Source organism: Solanum lycopersicum, chromosome 3 (assembly GCF_036512215.1).
Source record: "Solanum lycopersicum chromosome 3, SLM_r2.1".
Taxonomy (NCBI): domain Eukaryota; kingdom Viridiplantae; phylum Streptophyta; class Magnoliopsida; order Solanales; family Solanaceae; genus Solanum; species Solanum lycopersicum.
The window spans coordinates 58,361,879-58,382,786 of NC_090802.1; the positions used below are offsets into that span (position 1 = coordinate 58,361,879).

At 36.0% G+C, this 20,908-nt stretch overlaps 1 protein-coding gene across 1 annotated transcript; it reads right to left on the minus strand.

Annotated features, from left to right (window-relative positions):
- Positions 1-235: 235 nt before the first annotated feature.
- On the minus strand, positions 236-19,145 carry LOC101246524 (uncharacterized). Its single transcript, XM_010320772.4, has 28 exons — positions 18,717-19,145; positions 18,419-18,629; positions 18,228-18,340; positions 18,018-18,134; positions 17,307-17,450; positions 16,761-17,117; positions 16,509-16,663; positions 14,679-14,800; positions 14,470-14,561; positions 13,702-13,942; positions 13,514-13,571; positions 9,602-9,750; positions 9,429-9,499; positions 9,146-9,319; positions 8,339-8,410; positions 7,661-7,762; positions 7,490-7,579; positions 6,265-6,340; positions 6,030-6,123; positions 5,863-5,932; positions 5,565-5,744; positions 4,693-4,815; positions 4,509-4,592; positions 4,223-4,407; positions 3,994-4,132; positions 3,847-3,906; positions 883-987; positions 236-797 (listed from the first exon to the last, which is right to left on the minus strand). Exons 1-28 carry the CDS (start codon positions 18,804-18,806, stop codon positions 684-686), a joined length of 3,588 nt encoding a protein of 1,195 aa, XP_010319074.2. The 5' UTR covers positions 18,807-19,145; the 3' UTR covers positions 236-683.
- Positions 19,146-20,908: the final 1,763 nt, after the last annotated feature.

Genomic DNA, 20,908 nt, shown 5'->3' on the forward strand with positions numbered 1-20,908 from the left:
TATAGAACATCCACAAAGCCCCATCGAATGTGAGTGTTATTATTAGAAAAAGATATCGTTGAACAAGTTATTGAGTTTAGTGAATGAACAGAACAATGTGTTTTGTCTTAAGAATTATGACACATGGAATGTACTTATATTCCTCTAACCAAACACCAAAATGTTCATGCAGTAGTATCAAAATTACTTCTTGATACTATGAAACAAATGGAAGAGAGAGTGAGTCAAGATGTCATTTGAAATAAATAGAGGGACGGGGGATTTCATTGTATTTTTGCTGGAACTCGGCAAGTACAAGCTCATCAACAACTAGATATCCAAAGAACCAAGTCAGTATCTAAAACAACGACAAGACTTGCATATTATTTGCTTCCAACTTGACATATAACGAATAGCAACAGTAGCAGCTGCATTAAAATAAGAACCTCGACATCTTTCTGCTCGTTGTGAGAAAGAGGGTAAAGAAAATGAAGGTGGAGATACTACCTATTCCTAGAGGACTACTCCAACCTCATTACATCTCAAAACTCATGTATAACTTAAAGAGACCTATACTCATTGTACAAACTTCCAGGGTGTCATGGAAAACCACAAAGGGGCCGCGACTGACCTTGACCTGAGCCTGAGGAGATCACACTTTTAAGAACCTTCCTTAAGACATCAATGTACAATATGAACAACTTTTACATGAAATAACTCAAGGACTTCTTCCTTCTAGAGCCCCCCTCTCCATACAGTTCATTCCACTGAAGAAGCTCCGTCATATTTATGGATTCCGATGAAACACTTGCACAAACCTAAATAAACACCAAGCACATGAATTCTCAGCATTCAGATGCAGCAAAATAAAGAGTGAGCTTAAAAGACTTTTTGTCAACTCACCCGCTCGTGAGCATTTTTGAAATCGTCCATGTTCAAAGGTCGTATGTCTGCACCGCCGCATGGTGTTGGTGTAGGTCTACCTTCTGCCATAGCTGCAGCATGTTCCTAAAATCAACTCCAAGCATGAGATTCCAGTAGTGGCAAGTCTATTAAGTGGGTAAGTTTTATAAATAGCAGATCAAGTGCAGAGGGAGCACTCTACAACAACAGCATACCCACTGAGATCCACAAGTGGGGTCTGGAGAGGGTGAGGTGTAAGCAGACCACCTCTACCTTGTGAGAGGTAGAGAAGCTGTTTCTGATAGACCCTCGACTCAAGAAAAGTGATTTCAAAAACAGGATTGACATAATACTTGTAAAAGGGAAGTACTGACAAAAAAAAAATAGTAAAAGAAACAACTAAGATAGAATAATAATTCATTGAAGAGAGATATAATAGAACAATAATAATAATGATTTTGATAATTCCAACCATACTCTCCCTCAAGAAAGAGGAAAAATTGTTTGACTACCTACTAACCCTCTACCCTAATCCTCGATCTTCATGCTTACTTATTTAGGATCATGTCATGTTTTATTACCTCCTCCAACTCTTCCGAAATCTTATTACCTCCCCCAACACTTACTTAGTCTACCTCTACAATCTACTTAGCCTTATCATTGTCAACCTCCACCTCCTCACTAGAGCATCAGTGCTCCTCCTTTTAATATGCCCAAACAAACTGCTCCTCCTTTTAGTATGCCCAAACAAACTGCTCCTCCTTTTAATATGCCCAAACAAACTGCTCCTCCTTTTAATATGCCCAAACAAACTCAATCTCACTTCTCACATCTTGTCCACTACTCAAGCCACCCCAACCTTGTCCAGAATCTTTGTTTCTAATCTTTATCTCTCCAAGTTTGCCCGCATATCCGTCCAAGTATCCTCATCTTTACTTCATTCATTGTCTAAATGAGTGAATTCTAGACTGGTCCCATACAACATAGTTGGTCTAACACCACTACATAGAACTTACCTTTCTCAATAGAACATTCTCATCAGGAAAGACGTCAAATGTGAGCATCCATTTCATCCACCTCGCTCCAATATGATATATGACATCATCATCAATCCCCTCATTTCCTTGGATTATCGACCCAAGATACTTGAAGCTTCATATCCTAGGGATGGATTGTGCATCAATCCTCACTTCCACAACTGTCTTGACTTTCGGGTCTATCTCCAAACCTCCCTTTTATCACTAACTCTACCCCAGTCCCCATGTCTCGTCTATCATGCAGCACCAAGACAAACAAAAACAAACTAAACCTTAATCCATGGTGTAGCTCCATCTTGATTGAAAGTGTTTTGAATCACCGTTCTCACTCGAGTTTTGGCTCCACCAAAAACTCCATATGGACTTAGTCATATGCCTTTTCTAAGTCAATGAACACCATAAGTAAGTCTCTTTTCATATCCCAATACTACTCTAACAATCTCCTTAATGACATCCATGTACTCGAATAGATCTGGTTTATTTCCATCACACAACCCTTCTCCCCACCAATCCCTACCCTAACAAAACTAGAGTCTTCACTCCATGAAAAATTGGGGAAGATACGTTTCAACAACCTAGGTGAAGATAACCAACACAATTTGGTCTTCAACTTAAAAATCTCAAGCTTGAATTCTTTCTTGGATCTTCCTATACATCTCATCTCATGGCTTCTTTAACGAGAGCCACAAGTTTACATTTCTCAATTGAGAAGTCATATGCTTGCAAAGCACATATGGCCGACTGGTTCCTATCTTAAAAGGCGGAAGGCGCTAACAAACTCTCATTTAAACCAATTCTTCAATAACAACCACATTAAACAATGACACAAAGATGGTAGAGTATATGTGATGCACAAATTATGCTTTGCCACGTAATTTTTGTTTTTAATACTAATTTTTTGTTCTTTTTCTCCATACCAGCTACCACGACTAAACCACAATTCCACTCATCTTCCCAAATTCATAACAGAACTTCCAACCTTCTTAAAACTATGAAATAAACTTAAATTCTTAAAAAGAATCTTCAATCCCATTTTCCAAGTAACACCATCAACTGCCAACCACTTCTCCACCTCCCTCAATGGTATGGACTCACACCAAAAGATTTCTTCTCCCCTCATAGCCTATGGCCACCAGGCTACCACTCTGACAACACCCTTACTCACATTCCGTATATGGGGTTGCATGTGTACTTTCAAGTGTATTGAAATTGTTGCAGATTGATGGTTTTAAGATGGTGGGTTCTGAGAGGGAAGTGAGTGAGAGAAACAAAAGAGAAGGCGCCAGAGATAGTATTTCTGGCACCAAATGTTGAAAATTCGAAATGGGAGAGCACTCTCAATCAACCGAATTCTCTTGAAGATAAGTGGAAGAAAGCATTCTTCTTCACTTCATCCGGCTTGGGTTGAATAAAATAATAACATTATTCAAGTATTTCCAGGTGTCATAATTTGACTTCAGACTTCTCCATTCCTTAACGTTATATCCTAATACATGAATTCAGAAAATTTATGTACTTGAGACGACTCTAGTTTAGTTTTCCAACAATACTTCCCAAGTGACTCCTAACTTGAGCTTACAAACACAATTAAAATTAGGTGAAGTATTTCTGGAACTACCTAAGGGAAGCTTATTCATTATCTTGAACTATTTGCCAGTGTATGACTGACTATCTAAGAAGAGGCATTTTCCCCAAATTCTAGAAGCAATTCCACATCCTGACACATTTATGTTGATGTACCTACAACCTGTTCCCTCTTGATTGCGATATGCTTTCACAAAGTCCTCCCAAGCACATAATAATTTAAAAAAAAAAGTGAAACTGACACATCCAAACTACAGAACTTGCAATATCTATTAAAAAAGCCATGATTGTTCTCTAACAATAAAGGAGTACGTGCACAAACATCTAATAACAAACCATGTACCTTTTTTTCTTTTTCTAGGATTTCTCTAATGGGTTGATATGCCGCTGTAACACAAAGATTCTGCAAAATACCGGACTTAAGTCAGCCTCTGCAAACATCATAACAAGCAAAGGAACTTTTCACACAATAATGAAGTAGCAAAGACACCTTAAGATCACTTCCGGAATATCCATCAGTCATACTTGCAACTGCATCCAGATCAACATCTGGAGACAAGTCTTCTTTTGCAAGTATGACTTTTAGAATTTTCGCTCTATTTGGAGCATCTGGTAAATTGACCATCAGCCTGTTCATAAAATTTCATGATAAGAACATTGAAATCAACTGATGAAATTTTCCTAATTTGTTGGTAGCAAATTGCTGGTTCTTCTTTTACCTACGCGGCAGTCGCCTTATGACAGCCTCATCAAGATCAAATGGTCTGTTTGTCGCTGCAAGAACCAATACTCGTTCAGTATCTTTTGTACGCAATCCATCCCAATTCACCATGAATTCATTTTTCATTTTACGCATGGCCTCATGTTCTCCTGGATTTTCCCGTCGTCCCAGCATGCTATCAACCTTAGGTAGATCACATCAGAGAAAGGGAGAGTGAGAATAAGAAAATGCATAGCATAAAACAGAAAAGAACAAAAACATCAGTAAGAGTTCAGGAAGCATACTTCATCGACAAAAACGACACTTGGAGCAATTTTACTAGCCAGGGAGAAGACAGCTTTCACATATTTCTCACCCTCGCCAAACCACTGCAGCATGGAAAACAACAGCAAGATTTATACATGACAAGAAGCAGATATGAAAACATACACAATAGGAACAGTCTGACAAGTTCCAAAAGAAGCAAACCTTTGAAGTGATACTTGACATTGAAATGTTGATAAAGTTTGCACCGGCTTCAGTGGCAACTGCTTTCGCAAGCATGGTTTTCCCAGTTCCAGGGGGTCCAAATAGAAGTATTCCCTTGCATGGCTGCAAAGTAAGCATTTGAAAAATAACATTCTTAAGTAAGAAAACTTGTGCAATCACAAATGAGACTTATATGAGATATACATGTCAGATACCCAGAAGAATACTTAGCGAAGCCAAATAAGATAGCATTAGGTATAAAAAGTTTTTCTTTTGCCCCCACCAAAGAGAGCATTTAAATACAAGAACCTTCTCTAGTGCCACATAATACTTTTATAAATGTGATAATCCATATCAAGGATCTCAAAAGATCAAGAGACTGGAAATATCTACTATATTGATATAGGAAGGTGACAGATAAATAGAAAGGGAACCTTTTTTTTCTATCAAGATAACCAAGAAACTTCATAATCAAATTCAATAAGCAAAGCGAATGAGAAAACTAACAAGATCGTCTTTATGTTTATTTCTACAGTAGCTATCAAAATAATGCAGCCACATTAAACACTTGATGAATATTCTAATTTGCAACTTAAAAACCTCATCCGAACTAGTACCATAGTGCCTAGAGAACTCAGTTTACTGACCTCAAAATAACAATTCACTACAAGTTAGACCAACAGTCATCTCCTTCTCATTTGACATTTTGTCAGACATAACAACAAATCGATAAAAAGAGTGGATAGAAACGAGCAAAGACTATCTGTGCTAACTGATAGATCCTTGAACACAAGTTCAAACACTACTAAACAAGAAAATATGGTTTCACTTGTAGACAACCATGTAAACAAGCAAGAACTGAAGATGAAAACCTTGGTTAGTTGACCCTTGCAGAAGAGTTCAGGTCTTTGTAAAGGAAGCATGACCAGCTCTTTTAACGTATCCTTGACATTTTCAAGCGCACCAATATCATCAAATGTTACTCCAATATCACTGGGGGGGATAACATCTGCCAGAAGTCTCTTTTCAAATTCATTCTCAGTCACAATATCCTGTAACAGACAAACGATTTGTTCACAAATTCATATGCCAAAAAAACTCCCAGAGTCATATCAGGATAGCATCTCATGAAAATACAAGTTAAGAAAACCACTAGAAAGAAGGTATCACCTTAAGTGACTTCTTCAAGCTCTTGCTTTCATTTTGCATGGCTTGTAGAATTTCCAATCCATATTGAATGCTGTAAGATTGAAAATACAAAACAACTCTTCAATACCACAAATATTACAGCTATGCAAGCCGCATATAGTCTCAACTGTTGCTGCTACTTCTATTACCTCAGAGGAGACAAAACAAGCCTCACGTCAGGATTTGCATCAGGGTTCTGCATCAAATGATGGCTTAAGGCCCATCCAACCACCTTCTCTGCACCTTCAAAGCACCAAAAGAAAGAGAAGAAAAACTAAGTAACTTGTTCTCTTGCAACAACAAAAAAAAAGTTTTCATTTAGTCATCTAGTGAATATCACATGTTGACTTGAACAGTATACAATGTGAGAAAGAAGTTGCTTACTTTCAACAGAAAAAGTCTGGTCTTTGATGCACAAAGTGTCAAGTCCATCACAGTCTAATCCATTCCGATTAAGAACCTATACTCAAAAAAAAGGGGAGGGATTAACAAACAAGACAACTAAGTAAAAAGAATCATGATTTTTTTATTGATTTATTGACCTCACATGTCAGGTAATCCACTTGTTCACACAATTAGAATAACAATAATAATAGATTGTCTTTAATAATTTGCAACGCCTCAGAATGCTAGTCCCTAAGGTAGAATAGAACTAAAATAGTGGACCACATTCTGTTGCCAATCATAACTTCAAATTCTAGAAAGAGCACAAGCTGAAGTTCGAACAACCCAAAGGTACAGAGTTTGTCAGATGAGAAGTGATTCACAGGAAATTTCACTTATACGGGTAAAGGTAGAGAGTTTGTCAGATGAGAAGTGATTCACAGGAAATTTCACCAACACGGGTAACAATGTTTCCCTCTTCCTGCTACTTCACTATACTCTTTCTTATTTTCTTCAACATTGGAACCCCCCCCCCCCCAAACCACCACCACACATACACAAATATATATGTATGAAAAAGGAGGTTAAACAAAATGGAGAAGCTTGTCAAGCAGAAAGGGGAAAAACAGGATATAAGCTAGTTTTTTTCTGGTGGAACCATCTGTACCAGGTGAACCAGGACATTGAGACACTTATCTGGCAGGCGATGGAACAAGACTGACAGAAGAACTTGCTAGTAATGCTAAGGAAGTTGAAGTTACCACTAAGCGAACCAGGACAGATTGAGAGCAATTACATATAGGACGAGTAACATCTACAAAGTTGATCCATCTTTTTAAGAGTAAAGAGAAAATTCCTAGACCAGTAGTTCGCCCTCCTGTATGTGCAATTTGTAGCAGCTATTTGGTGTACAAGTAGACAAAAACTTCTGAATTATATTTTATATATATATAAACAGGAACAACAAGGCACGTCTTCTCATCAAACTTTGATCTATGCCAACATAACAGTTGCTTCTCTTCAGCTTATTTTATATAACCAAAAGAAAAATTCACGTCGAGATATATAACTACCACATCCAAGAAGCTTGTAGCTTCATAAGAATGCAGAGATGTCAATTGATTTAAATACTGAACAGTTCAAATATTAAGTTTCCACTTACAGTAAGGATGATTAGCAACAACATAATCAACAAACAGGTGAAAGATAGGTTACAGGCCCTTACTGTTCGCAAGCTATTCAAATTTCCTTTCATTTTGAGGGTATCAGCATCTCGATCCAACTGTTGCTTCCAATCAGATAAAAGTGCTTCATCCTGCAATACCCATAGGCACTCATCAGCTAGGCAAGACAGTAAAAACACCAGAAATTATAAAAGAAAAAACTGAAAACAGACCTGTGGCATGTGAATGGTCACTTTGTTGGGAAAAAGCTTTGTCAGAAGTTTAGTTGTCTTGGTCACTTCCTTTCCCCTGTCATGCAACTTCCCAAAACTATCCTGAGGTAAACAAATTTGAGTAGTATAAGCCAGTGGTTTAAGTTTGTAAGGGAAAAAAAAGTCCACGTAAGAGTGACATTGGCACAAGGAACGGATTACATCCAGACAAGAGGAAACCACTTGAACTGCCAGGCTTAGGGTCGCCAGATTCCATTTATTTCAGATGTAATAACTTAACGAAGTAGGTGAAAAGAAAAAAATACCTCAAATATGAAGGAAAGAAGTCAAATCAAAGAAGAAGTGGCACTTGTTTGTATTTGGTGGACAATATGGGAAGAGAGGAATCAAATATGTTTTGGAGACAAGTCTAGCGACATTCAGAAGATAAAAATGAAGGGTTTGGTGTTGTTTTATTTTAGTGTAAAAAGGGAAGCATTTAGAAGATAATGAATCTACTTTTGATATTTCAGAATCCTTGTGAGATCACAAAGGATTAGGAGTGTTCTTTCTGCATTTCACCTTGTAATTATGGGAGACTACATAGTTTCTTGGTGTAGCTAAATTTTATTTTATACATACAAATCTGTTACCTTTCTCAAAAAAAAAATAACGGAATAAAAGATTGAGAGTACATACCGGGAAAGCCAAATCGAGCAAAGCAGTTTGATTGCTGCCGAATTTGGTGAAGAGCAACCCCCCCGGATGTGACTACAGCGGGCAGATCGGGAAAAGATTAGACCTTATTCCAACTAATAAATAGTTAAACACAAAGATTGACTAGTTCAAAATAAAAGTTAAAGCCCACACATAATATATCTCCTCCAGAGGAGAAGAAAAGGAGCAAGAAAGCAAAAAGTCTGATAAGACAGCAAAAGATTACGAAATTGATATCACTAGGAACTTTTGAGAACTATTTTATGTTGTATCTGCATGTTTAATAACAAAGCATATGATAAAGCAAAAGTTAGGCATTCAATCCTCAATAATATCTCTATTTATAAATTCCCATTTGGATCTCTACAGTCATACTAGAACTTTCTTAGTCAGTCACGCCTCTCTGCCTGCTCTCTTTTACGAGAAAACCTGCACTTGTCACAAGCATGACAGCAAGCTAACTTGTCTGTTTGTCTTTTGGGTTATCACACCCTTGGCATTTCTTTGGACACATTTTTTTGAACTCGGACTAATCATGAACCAGATTAGTGGTCTGATCACTGGGTCAACAGCAGCCAAACTACAAGTTAGGAGTTAACCACAAACAAAAGATACATCTCTCGCTTCCTTATCCCTCAACTCTGCAGAGCCTTTGCACCTATGTCTTCTTTGATCAATAAACTTAACCAAAGAGACTCACACCAGAGGGCTCTTAACACACAGCATGCGCAAACCAAAAACAAAATTAATTGTATACCACTACATTTGACAACCTGGAAAGTAAAATACCTTTTCCTTGCGGTTATCTGTATGTGCATGAGATCCAATAACAATGATGTTACCAGGAAGCTTTTCAAGTCGATTTTTAAAAGTTGTATATGATTCTGAACTCCCTGCCATGGATTTCTCAGCATCTTTCATAAATAAAATGAAGGGAGACTTTCTGCTCTCGCTGAATACGACCTGACAAGCAGAACAAAATTTACAGAGATTATTAGGTCCTCAGAATAACCAGAAAAAATTAACACAAGTCCAATAGCATTAGTTCTCAAAGTAATTGTAACGATCAAACCTCAAACAACGTGCTAATGAGTAATTTGTCCAGATCATCAGCACCTGTGGATTCCAAGCGTAGTTCGCTGGCTGAAAGAGAGAAAGGGATGACAAATAGCAAAGAAAACTAACTTCAGCATTACTGAACTTGACAAATTAAAGAGAAAGAAAGTAAGACCATGTGGGCAATACCCTTGCAAAAGAATCCATGACCATCATCACAAAGACCCCCAAAGTTAACCCCGTCTGGTATAGGCTTATCAAACCTCACACCAATTTTTGATAATGCATTATCTTCAAAAGGCAACACAATCTTCCCTCGAGTTCCAAAAGTTGGCCCCCTAGTAATTTGGACCAAGATAGACAACGTTAAATAAAACAGTTCTAAACTGCATTGTAACTGAAGCATAGGCACTGTTTCAGGATAAAATATACTAGCATGACTAATTTACAATCGATTATATGAGGAAGTTAAGGACTACAATCCAAAATCTCAAAAACAAATTAAAATAAGGAGCATAAAAAAGAAGCATTGCCTTGTCCCAATAAAAAATGAAGCATTATATAGATTTTTATCTTAAAAAGGTGATTATATGATTCCATAATGGAAGTCCAAATGAAATCAAATTATCGAGAAAGCATCGAGATTCAAGTTAAACATAAAGTTAACAACAACAAAAACCAACAAAACAAAGTTGCAAGTTAAGCATGCATGGCTAGTCCCAGAACAAAATTCAATCAAACATCGTCAATTTGAAAGCTCCGAAAATTGAAAAAAAAAACGATATAAAAGGTAACCCATTCATACATTTGTGAATGGCACTGAATTCAATCAATTCATGCAAGTTGCAAGCCTAATGTTACTTCAAACATTTTTTTTTTTGTTTTTTTTTGAAAACTGTAACTTTGTCTATTCCTCAAAAGTCAGTACACTGATCAGTATTTACGACATGTACTTCAAATTCTACTATCTTTAACTAATTTGAGTCTTGTACATCAATTAAGGAGATAGTATCATTTGAGTATAATTGATACACCAAAAACATATGTTACTTCAAATATATTGTTAGAAAAAATTACCTATTTCACTGGTAACCCATTGATAAAACGGACTTGCCACCTATCACTTTCATCTTAACAACTATGTTTCGAATTTCTTTTAGTTGAATCTCTGTTCCTCCAAAAGCCTCCTATGGGCATACAGTTAAGATAATAATTCAAACCAAATCTAGTCTACCCCTTTCCTGCTCCCCATCTTCTTTGTGTCATATATCTAATTATCTTTTAACAGGAAAATACATGCGATCTCACTTTCATGTATCCACACAAAATTCCCATGTCAAGTACTGTTAAAACTTCCAAATTGATCCAGATAAAGCTGTAAAATAGTCTGAGCTAATCTTTCCGACATATTCTTATTAGTAGAACGCAAATGACTGTACTACAAACATGATCACTGATCTGACTTGCTGATAACAAAAAAAAAAAGTAAAATTCCATTATGATTCTAGACTAAACAGATAAGAAATTTATTTTGCAGATGCATTTAAGGATCAAAGAAATTGGAGAAAAGACCATTTTTCCCCTATTCCATATGCATCATATCCACAATAAATGGCAGTTACGAGTCGAGAGGCAGATCTAAGACTTCAATTTCATGTTCAATCTTCAAGATTATGGGTTCAAAATCTGAAGTTTGTAGAATTTATTTATTTTTGACACAAGTAACAATTTTATTCAAACTTAGTCACCCCAGAAAAAGGTGCTAAGTTAGAAACTTTACAAGCACCGAAAAGGTGCTTAACCCCCTCCCCAAAACCCTATACAATTATATATGCCAATTTAACATACTTACTCTCCTACTTCCCCCCACATATTCTGTTTACACCAAAAAAAGAACAAGCTAAGACAATTCATCCTAATTTTCTCGATAGAACTGCTAGTGCCTTCTAAATGTCTACCATTCCTTTCCTTCCACATTGTCCACAAAATGCAAGCAGGAATGATCTTCCACCAGTCCTCCTCCCACCTCTATTCCCAATATTCCACCAATTATTCATTAATGCCAAAGTAGAACTAGGTATTACCCAAGTTATCCCTAAAATAAAAAAGAACATGTGCCACAGATTTATAGTTGTCCTGAAGTGTAGAGATAAGTGTTCATTGTTTTCACCATCCTGTTCACACAAAAGCCATCTTGAACAAATCTCAAAACCTCTTTTTTGTAGCTTAACTTGAGTTAGGCAAGCTTTCGTAATCACCAACCAGACAAAGAATGACACCTTCACAGGGATATTCACTTTCCGGAATTGTTTCCAAGGACAATTCTCCTTTGCAGGACCTCTAAAGTTTGTTGAAATTTTATTATTTTTCACACATATTTATACCCAGGTAAAAGATATTGGGTTCAGTTCAACCATAGCTCTAAGATACATCCACCACTAGTTATAACTTACACGACCATCACAGTACAAGCAACACTGGACCAAGATGCTTAAAGAGAACAACAAAGTCACCATTATCAATAAAATGGGGTCTCCAAATAGGTTATAACTTATAAGGGATTTCTGCATTTGATCGCCTCTGCGGATTATTTTATATTTATTATGAATATCCTTACAGCAAGATCAAAACTCTTACACTTCCAATTCCCCCATATTATTAAATTGGACTTTTTTATTTTTATTTTTATTTTTTTTTTTTTGGGGGGGGGGGGCTGTACCTCAAATACTTTCCTAGTTTCTCTGGCAGAATGGTGGTACAATGAGGAAATTTATAGAGAAAAGTGGAAGACCACCTGCTTCCCAGGGGCTCATAGTAAACAAAATAAATATTAGCACATCAACTTTCATTCAAATGTATCTGAATCTGTTTAAATGAGCAAAAACTACGCCACTTTAAATAGAAATATAGATAGCAACCATGTTCATATGTGTTTTGGTTTCCTAGGAAAGAAAAAGAGGAACTAATATGAGTTGATTGACTTAAAATGAGCTCTTCTTAAAGTTCCAAACTCATCACCATGGGCACCATTGCCATTATTGACTAAACTATGCTCTTTTCACAACGTCACTTGTGGCCAGATAAAAGAAAAAAAATTAACTTTTCTATATTTTCTACACAAGTCCATGAGCCGTCCCACAAATGGACCTGGAGCCTGTTTAGTCAAACTTCCAAAGCTTTTTCTGAAAAGCACTTTAGTCAAAATAGCTTACAGAAAAGTACTTCTGGTGAACTGATTATGTTTGACCAATCTTTTGATAAGTGTTTCCGAGTATTAAACTACAAAAAAAATGACAGCATTAAGATTCATTTATAATTAATATTATTGAATAGGGACACGATTTTAATATTTTTTGTGGAAGACTCTAATTATGTTTTTTATTTTTATCAAGTTAAAATTTAAAACATAAATGGAAATGTACACTTCTAATCAATGTAAATATTTTAAGCAAAAAAAGAAAGAAGAGAAGAGGTTTGTATTTATATTTGAGAAATATATTGGTTAAATTAATGAGAAAAAATTTGGTAAATATGAACTTTGGTAAGGAATCTTTGTAAAGATTGTAGATTTTTAGTAAGGATATTTCGTCTAGAAAGGATTAAATTTCTGCTTCTTGTCATGGAAGAAGCATAAATATCTAGCTTCTCCCGACCTACAAAAAAGTTGCTTCTATTGCTGCTCAAAGGCACTTTTATTTTGGCCCCTCAACCTCAAATCCCCGGAAAAAGTGCTTTTTGGCCTCGTAGAAGCTTGGTCAAATGGACTACTAAAAACAAGAACTGAAAACTACATTGTTCTTCTTCTCCTCCATTGCGCTCCTAATATCTAACATACACAAGTTATTCTACCTTAAATTTATTTGTGGTTGATATATATCTCTTGATAACCATAATAGTTATACTGCTGTGAGCAAAAGTAGTAAATCATTTCCAAATGCTCCAAATTCAAAAATAATGAAAAAAGTTTCAGAACAGAGAACAAATACAATATCAACAAAGAACTATAATATAACATCACATAATGTATAATACAACTCATTTTGGGTCCAGAAAGAGTGAATAGTAGAAGGTCTTAAGGAGAAAGTGTTCCCTAGAACTTACCTGGTGGAGTTTGAATATAAACCACCAGAAGCAGAACCAATGAACCTCACTTTGTCACCTAAATATTACCAACATCCTTTTTTAGGGTAAAAGAGCAAAAGAAACTGTAGAATGCTTATATAGTCAAATCAATCAAAAAAAACTAGATGCAGTAACAATTAATAAATATTAGAACCCAATGTCAATACCTATCTTGAACAAGGTATTCTTTGATGTCCCGGCTAAAGATGGTACATTGCCAATCTCCATCTTTGGGTGTGCTTCCAAACCCAAAGGATCAGTCAGAGTGTTAGCATTAGTTACTTGACCAGATGAGGACTCATTGCCCTTAGACAAATCAGGTTCTCCAGGAATCTGTTTGGAGTTAGCAGAAATCTTATGTGCACTGCCTCCCTCTTTTAGTAATTCAGCCTCCTTTGCTGATAGACCCTGAATGACAACATAGCAATCCATAAGAGAGAACATAACAATTTAACAGCAGTAAAGGGGCAAGAGTGTGACAAAACCAAACGTGAAAATTTTTGTTAGATAATTCCAGTATCTACAAAATAAGAAATAGAACACAGATTCCCACTGTTGCAAATTAGGGAGACATGTGAAATCCCCCCTACCAAACACACATGGAGAAAAGAGAATTTCTCCAAATTTTGATGTTACTCCCATATCGTCCAATATGTCAACCTGGCTAACTGTCCTTTTAGTGACCAAACCAACATATAATATTGTTTCTGTTACATATATAAAGATCCAGAAAGAGGTCCATAAACACCAACAATGTTGTCCAGGACAAGCGGGCAAAGTAAGCAATCATACACAAAGTTCACGTGAAAAAGGTAGGATCAGGGAATCAAGTATTTCAGAAACAAGAGAGGTGAAACACGACTAAGAAAACCATGATAAGGTTATCATGCAATCCAGCCTCAAAAAAAAAAAAGATAACATGAATATCGTCTTACACCCAAAAAGGAATGGCTATCAAAGATGAGCAATTTTGCTCCATAATAATGAGCGAGTGCCTTTGCCAGCATCTCCTGATAAATCTCAGATCCTGCTATACAAAAGCAAGTAGTTAATACGCAAATATCAAAATTTACTACCAAGATTCTACGAGACAAACAATTCATAAGAAGCTTTTCATCAAAAGTTACTAAGGAAAGCGACTTACCTGCAGGGCCTGAGAGCAGAATTCTTGGGTTGATAGTGGATAACTCAGAAGTATATTTTACTAGTTCTTTATGCTTCAGGTGTATATATGAAGCCGCAATCAGCACATTTTTTGTGTTCTCGCTGTAAGATCAGATATAGAATGAATCTTCACTAATCATGGGAATTGGATATATTAACTATTTAATAATGTTAACAACTATGGGATTGCTAAACCAATTAAGAACAAAAACGAGGCACAACTAATCCTGGTAAATAACCCAACAGAATTTTTAGCACTACAACGCTCACTCACTCACAGTAAGGACCAGAAATTAAACACATTCTTTTAGCAACTAAAATGAGGTTTTGTTAATAACTCAAGTAATGCACTTACTGCATCAGGCCACCTGAAAGAAATCACATTTTTGAGTTTGAACTTTCATCACATATAAGACAGACATAAAAATCAGTAGATCCGAACCTTTATTGGAGAATAGGGCTTCATGCTGCTTAAAAATTTGCAAGGTTATTTTCGTAGTGTAGAAAAACAACTGTATGATATTTCACACAGAAAAATGATGATATGATTACCCCACACACCCACACACACAAAATTCTGGGGAGAAGAAAGAGAGGAACTACATGCTGCAGCCCATACTCCCGCTTGTACGTTATAAGAAGTTGTATTACCATTTAGCTTCAACAAATTCCCCAAACTTTTTTCCAACTTACCTTAAATACACTTGTTTTTCAACTTCTTCTTTTTTAACAGCTAACAGGTAAATATTGATTATATTACTGAATAAGAAAATAATAATCAGCCTAGCATTAAGAAAGTGCCAGGACATTAGAAACACAGAAATCCTCCAATATAAAAAAAATGGCGGATTCCTTTTGTACAAGTACTATTCCTGATTTCCTGAAGAGAAACAATGAGCATGCTATTTCATCATTGACATCCTGCAGGTTACACCAAAAAGTCAAAATCCATAAATATCTGAATTTGATCTTCGGTATAGCATCTACTTTCCTTTTGAAACATCTCGTAATCCTTTCCTTCCACACCACCCAACATGACGAGCAGAAATTGTGTTCCGAATCCTCCTCAAAGGTTTTCTTATTGTTCCCCCAACATCCCAGCTGATAAAAAGTTCATTGCTGAGTTGGACATAGCGGAAGCTATACTTAATCAGTCAAAAAACTAGGGACAATCTGCCTTGTCACTGGACAAACTTCAACTTAAATATTGTCCAAATACCTACTAAATTACTGTATCCCCTAACTCAACCTCCTAGTTGTCAACAAACTTCTTACTAATGATAAACTTTTAGCTCCCACATAGGCATAAAATTTTGAAAGAAATGCATTGAGGACATGTACAATTATATTTTAAATTTTAAATGCCAGAAAAAAGATTAAGTTAGCTTCTTTTGTTTTTCCTTTCTAGCAGTAGCATTTCACATTCAACTGCCATTTTTGCCACATGAGTTAATGCACAAAGTTTTTTACATGGAAATTGACCAAAGCAGGGGCAATAAAAACAGCTTACTTGAAAGAGTGTGTAGTATGTGAGGACTAAGGTGAAATATTGGAACTTCACAGATAAGATATGATTAGGACTCTCGTAACACATTGGCATAAGTTGTTACACGTTAACATCATTCAGGAACAAGTCCCTGGGGCTTAAAGCAAAACCTGCCTCATTCAAGTAATAACATGAACAAGAAACTACAAAAATACACTCATAAATACCATATCATTCAAATCAAACAGAACATTGGCATATAAACCAGTTGCATATTAAGTATACGATGTAAATGGGATAATGCATTGTGGTCTTGGAGAATACCTCAAGTAATATGGGAAGCTATCAAATGAAACATCTAGTTGTTGTCCATCAACTATTGCAGCATGAATCTCTTCTTTAAATACTGCACATCTTAGAGACACCCCTGCTGAGGAAGCTGGTATTGAATCTCTGTTCCACTCTCTTTCCTCTGGCATCTGTCCATATATAATTCTAATTAGTTCATCTCACATATCAGCGGGCTCAATTCCATAATAGAAGACCAAGAAGAAATAAATCAGTCAGACACTTTACGTTGCCTGCCTCTCTGCTATCATTCAGGTTTCCATCAAGCGGGGGAATTTTGCTAGTCAATGAAACATCGGCAGCACTGCTGCTGCCAACATGTGCAGCTGAATCGACTTCGAGGCCATCAAGCTCATCTTCATGAATAACAGGGGAAGAAGGCAGCTCATTCCCACTAACCTGAGACGTAGGTTTCAAGCGTGATGGATCTTGCCTCAGGCTTGAAAGCGATGCCAAAATGGAAGCACCTGCTACAGCTGACGCGTCTCCTGCTCTTCTCTCAACGCGAAGCAATTTTCCTGCACTGGTCCTAACATCTGAAGGAGGTGACTTAACTCCAAGCTCATATGGCAGCTGCTCAAATATCTATACAAGAAAAAGGTTAAGGATATTCCTACAAATTATGTGGCCAAAAACGTAAACAGAACTTTACAAAACCCAAAAAAAAAAAATCTGAAAAATAACAAGAGAGGTAGGAATTTAAATTTATTTTGAATATGATTTTTACATAATAATCAAGAGATGTAGGAAATTTGGAAGCGACTTTAAGGATACATAAGCATGACTCCCTGTAACACCAAAAACAAGCTCATCGCCTGAATTGAGAATGCAACTAGTGCTTCTCCGAACTGTCTTTCCATTAACTTGCACAGATCCTTTGCCCCTGCTCTCAAGCACAGCAACCCAATTCCCTTCATGCTGACGACCATTTCCACAAAAAATGAGTACTCATACTTAATATACACAGTATGAAGTTCATCTCCATTAAAAATAACACCAAAATGAGCACAGATGTAGTTATTCCAAGCAGTGGAATTTCACATGCAGTGGTTCAAAGCCAAGTATTGGCAAAATCTCTGAGCTCACCCAAAGATTTTCTATTCCAAATAATTAGCACAGTTTCAGCCAACACAGAGAATTTCTGAAACTTTTCAATAAAATTTCAGACCAGGAATTGAACTTTAATCAACATGGTTGATAGCTATTACAGTCTAGCACCAGCGATTCATGAAAAAATGGTTGGGCCACGCCAAGTTAGATAGTGCTACAGATTTGTTCTTATTGCAATCTCGGAAAGAAACAGTGCGTGAACTGACAAAGAAGGGCAGAAAAAAATCCAAAAAAGCCAAAGGAACTTTTTCCTTTTTTTCCTAAATCATTCTATTAATACCATCACTAGCACAAGGAATAGTCTTAAAACCATGGGCAGATGGCAACAAAATTTGAGAATATAATCGGGGTAAAGACAAAAAATTTAAGCAATACCTGTGTAAGCCTTATTGAACATAAGGTTGCACTAACTGTTTGTTGCTTGATAGGAAGATGAGCATTTTTGCTAGAACCAATCAAGAAATTTGTAGCTGAAACATGAATAGTTGGGTTCTGCAGCACATACATGAAACCAGTAACAAATCCATAACAACAAAACATAAACTCCGACCAAGAAAAAAAAAATCTTGAACCAACAAAGTTCACCTGAGGAAACTCTGATATAAGCCTACACCAAGGCGATGTTGTTTCCGAACCTTGATTCAGCTTCCTCAAAGTCACCGAACTCCTGGGCTTATCAACTATAGCAGGCGTCGCCCCTAAAACCCCAGGAAAAAAAAATTACTTTAAACATGATCAAGTAGACAAGACAGTAACTTCAGTTCAAAAAAAGTTACCTTCTGCGATAGGAGTTGCTACAACGGATACGGAAGGTGCATCTTCACCCTTCGCGGCGGGAACGGCGGTGGTCTCACCGTCGGGAGCTGTAACGGCGGCGAATTCCGGCGGGTCAGTAGAAGACAACTCCTTGGGATTCTCCGTCGGTGGAGGAGACTTGGGTTTCTCCGACGACTCCGCATTATTATTATTGTTATTATTATCTACTACCTAAAATCATCCACACAAATAAAATCGATTCACCGAACAGGCAGATAAATTAGAGTGAGCTGAAGAAGAAAAATAAAAAAGATTTACCTTTTGTCGCTTAGAAGAAGAATCATCGGAGGAGGAGGCCGACCGTTTAACAGTCGACGGCAGAGATCCACTTCGTCTCGTCGCAACCATTTCTCCGGAGACCAAAAAACTCTGGAGAGAGATAGAGAGAAAAAGGAGAGAGAGAGAGAGTTGTTTGGGTTTCTTCTTTGGTGTGTGAAATTTATTATATATTAGGATTTAGGAGTAATAAATAATGTATTTTGAGATGTGAGTAGCCGTGGGTTGGTGCGGAGAGGATGAATCCAAAATTAATTTGGATAGGAGTATTCCACCTTCACACTTTTTCTCACACTTTCTCTTGCTTCTCCCTTATTTTAAGCTGGCGTTTGGACATAAATTGATTGATATAAAAGTAGGAAAAAAATGAAGGGGAAAATGTACGTTTGAATTTAAATAATGCACTTACAGTCTTTTTTTCATATTCACCTGTCAAGGCATAACATATATAGCAAACAGTTAATTCTTTTACAATCAGTTACTGTGCTGATTAAGGAGAGAGTGCTAGTTTGACTGTCGGTACGGGTATGCTAATAGATAGTTAATCTTCCAGTCCTAGAATAAAAAAGTAGCTTATCTGTCATACTGTTTTGCTTCATTGATTGTGTTGATCTGCATTTCTATACAAGGAATTGATTGATTTGCATCCTTGTCTGGCAGTTAGCTAAGCGAGAAGTTGTGATCGAGGAAGTCACGCCCAGTAGTGCCTCTATTCTATTAGTCTTAGTACCAGATACTAGATAGGCAAGCCAGTTATCGGTCGCATAAGATCCTTCTTTGCTTGTCTAACCAAGCCAGGTAGCAAATATGTTCATATTTATAACTTACAGTAATATAAGTGATTATTTAAGAGGAAAATTTTTCTGTTTAGTTTATTATTGAGTCGTTGAGAATGAGAGAATAACAATTTTTACAATATTGAAGATGTAATATCAAGACATTTGGTTCAATGAGAAAAGTTAGTTTTTCGTCTCGAGATTAAGGATAAGAGAGTTACAGTATTTTGTGTTGTGAAGATCTAATATCAAGAGAGAAGTTCAATAAGATGAGTTAGTTGTAAGGATAAGGGAACTGAAACGCTCACATTGTTGAATGACTGATACTGAAATGGAAGCTTAATAAGATAAGTTAATTGAAGAATTTAAGTGGACTTTTTCTTATGTGAAACATAAATACTCTATTGATTTTAAACAGTGAGAAACAACTTTCACAATAAAAATAGATCATGTATTTGTTTATTTGACTAAGCCAAAATTACAAAAAAGAGTCTTAGAGAAAGACCTCTTTATTTTACACCAAAAAGAAATCAATAGAATCTTCTAATGTACCGTATTGATATTACATGAAGAGATATGTCGGAAAGTAAAAATGAGGTGGATTACTTTTACACTACTCAACAAGGAAAGATAAACATAATTTGTTTTAAATAACATTCAAACTAAAGTAAATCCCGTCTAAATAGTCATAAATAATAATATCTCATAAATATTGTTTATTAAATTCATAAATCTAAAAAAAATCATATTTTAGGTTTGAAATTGAAATAATAAGTCAATTTCAATTAATAAATACCTATTTGAAATAATATTCTTCTGTTTTTATAAAATAATAAAAAACAATATCTTGAATAATTTGGTCTGAATTTCAGTTGGTACATAGTTAAACATGTTTAATGAAGATTTGTATAAAAAAAAAGTGAAGTATAAATTTTAAAATAGTGAAATTGTCTGGTGGACGTTTATATTTGTATAAGTTTGTATTGTGAACTTTTCTATTTAAAAATTATCAACTTAACCGTTAAACTCAATAAAACACCATATATCAAACCCCTCTAACCATTAATTAGTCTTATGGGACATTAAGATGATTGAGTTGGCATAAGAGTGTGACTACACGCATTAAAAGGCGAGTGACATATTTAAATTTAAAAAATATTTTAAAGTAACATATTCAATTTAAAAAAAAAACTAAAAACCAAAATAAGAAATTTAAAATAGAAAAAGAAAATTAAAAAATGTCTTCCTCTTCCTTAAACTCCAAGCGCCATCTCCATTCTTGCTCCGCCCATTTTTTTTTTCTTCTATACACTTCTTATCACCTTTAGCAAGATATTGACACCTCTTTGTCGTCACATTTTAAGATGTTATTACTGAAGGGAGAAAGTGACATTGATT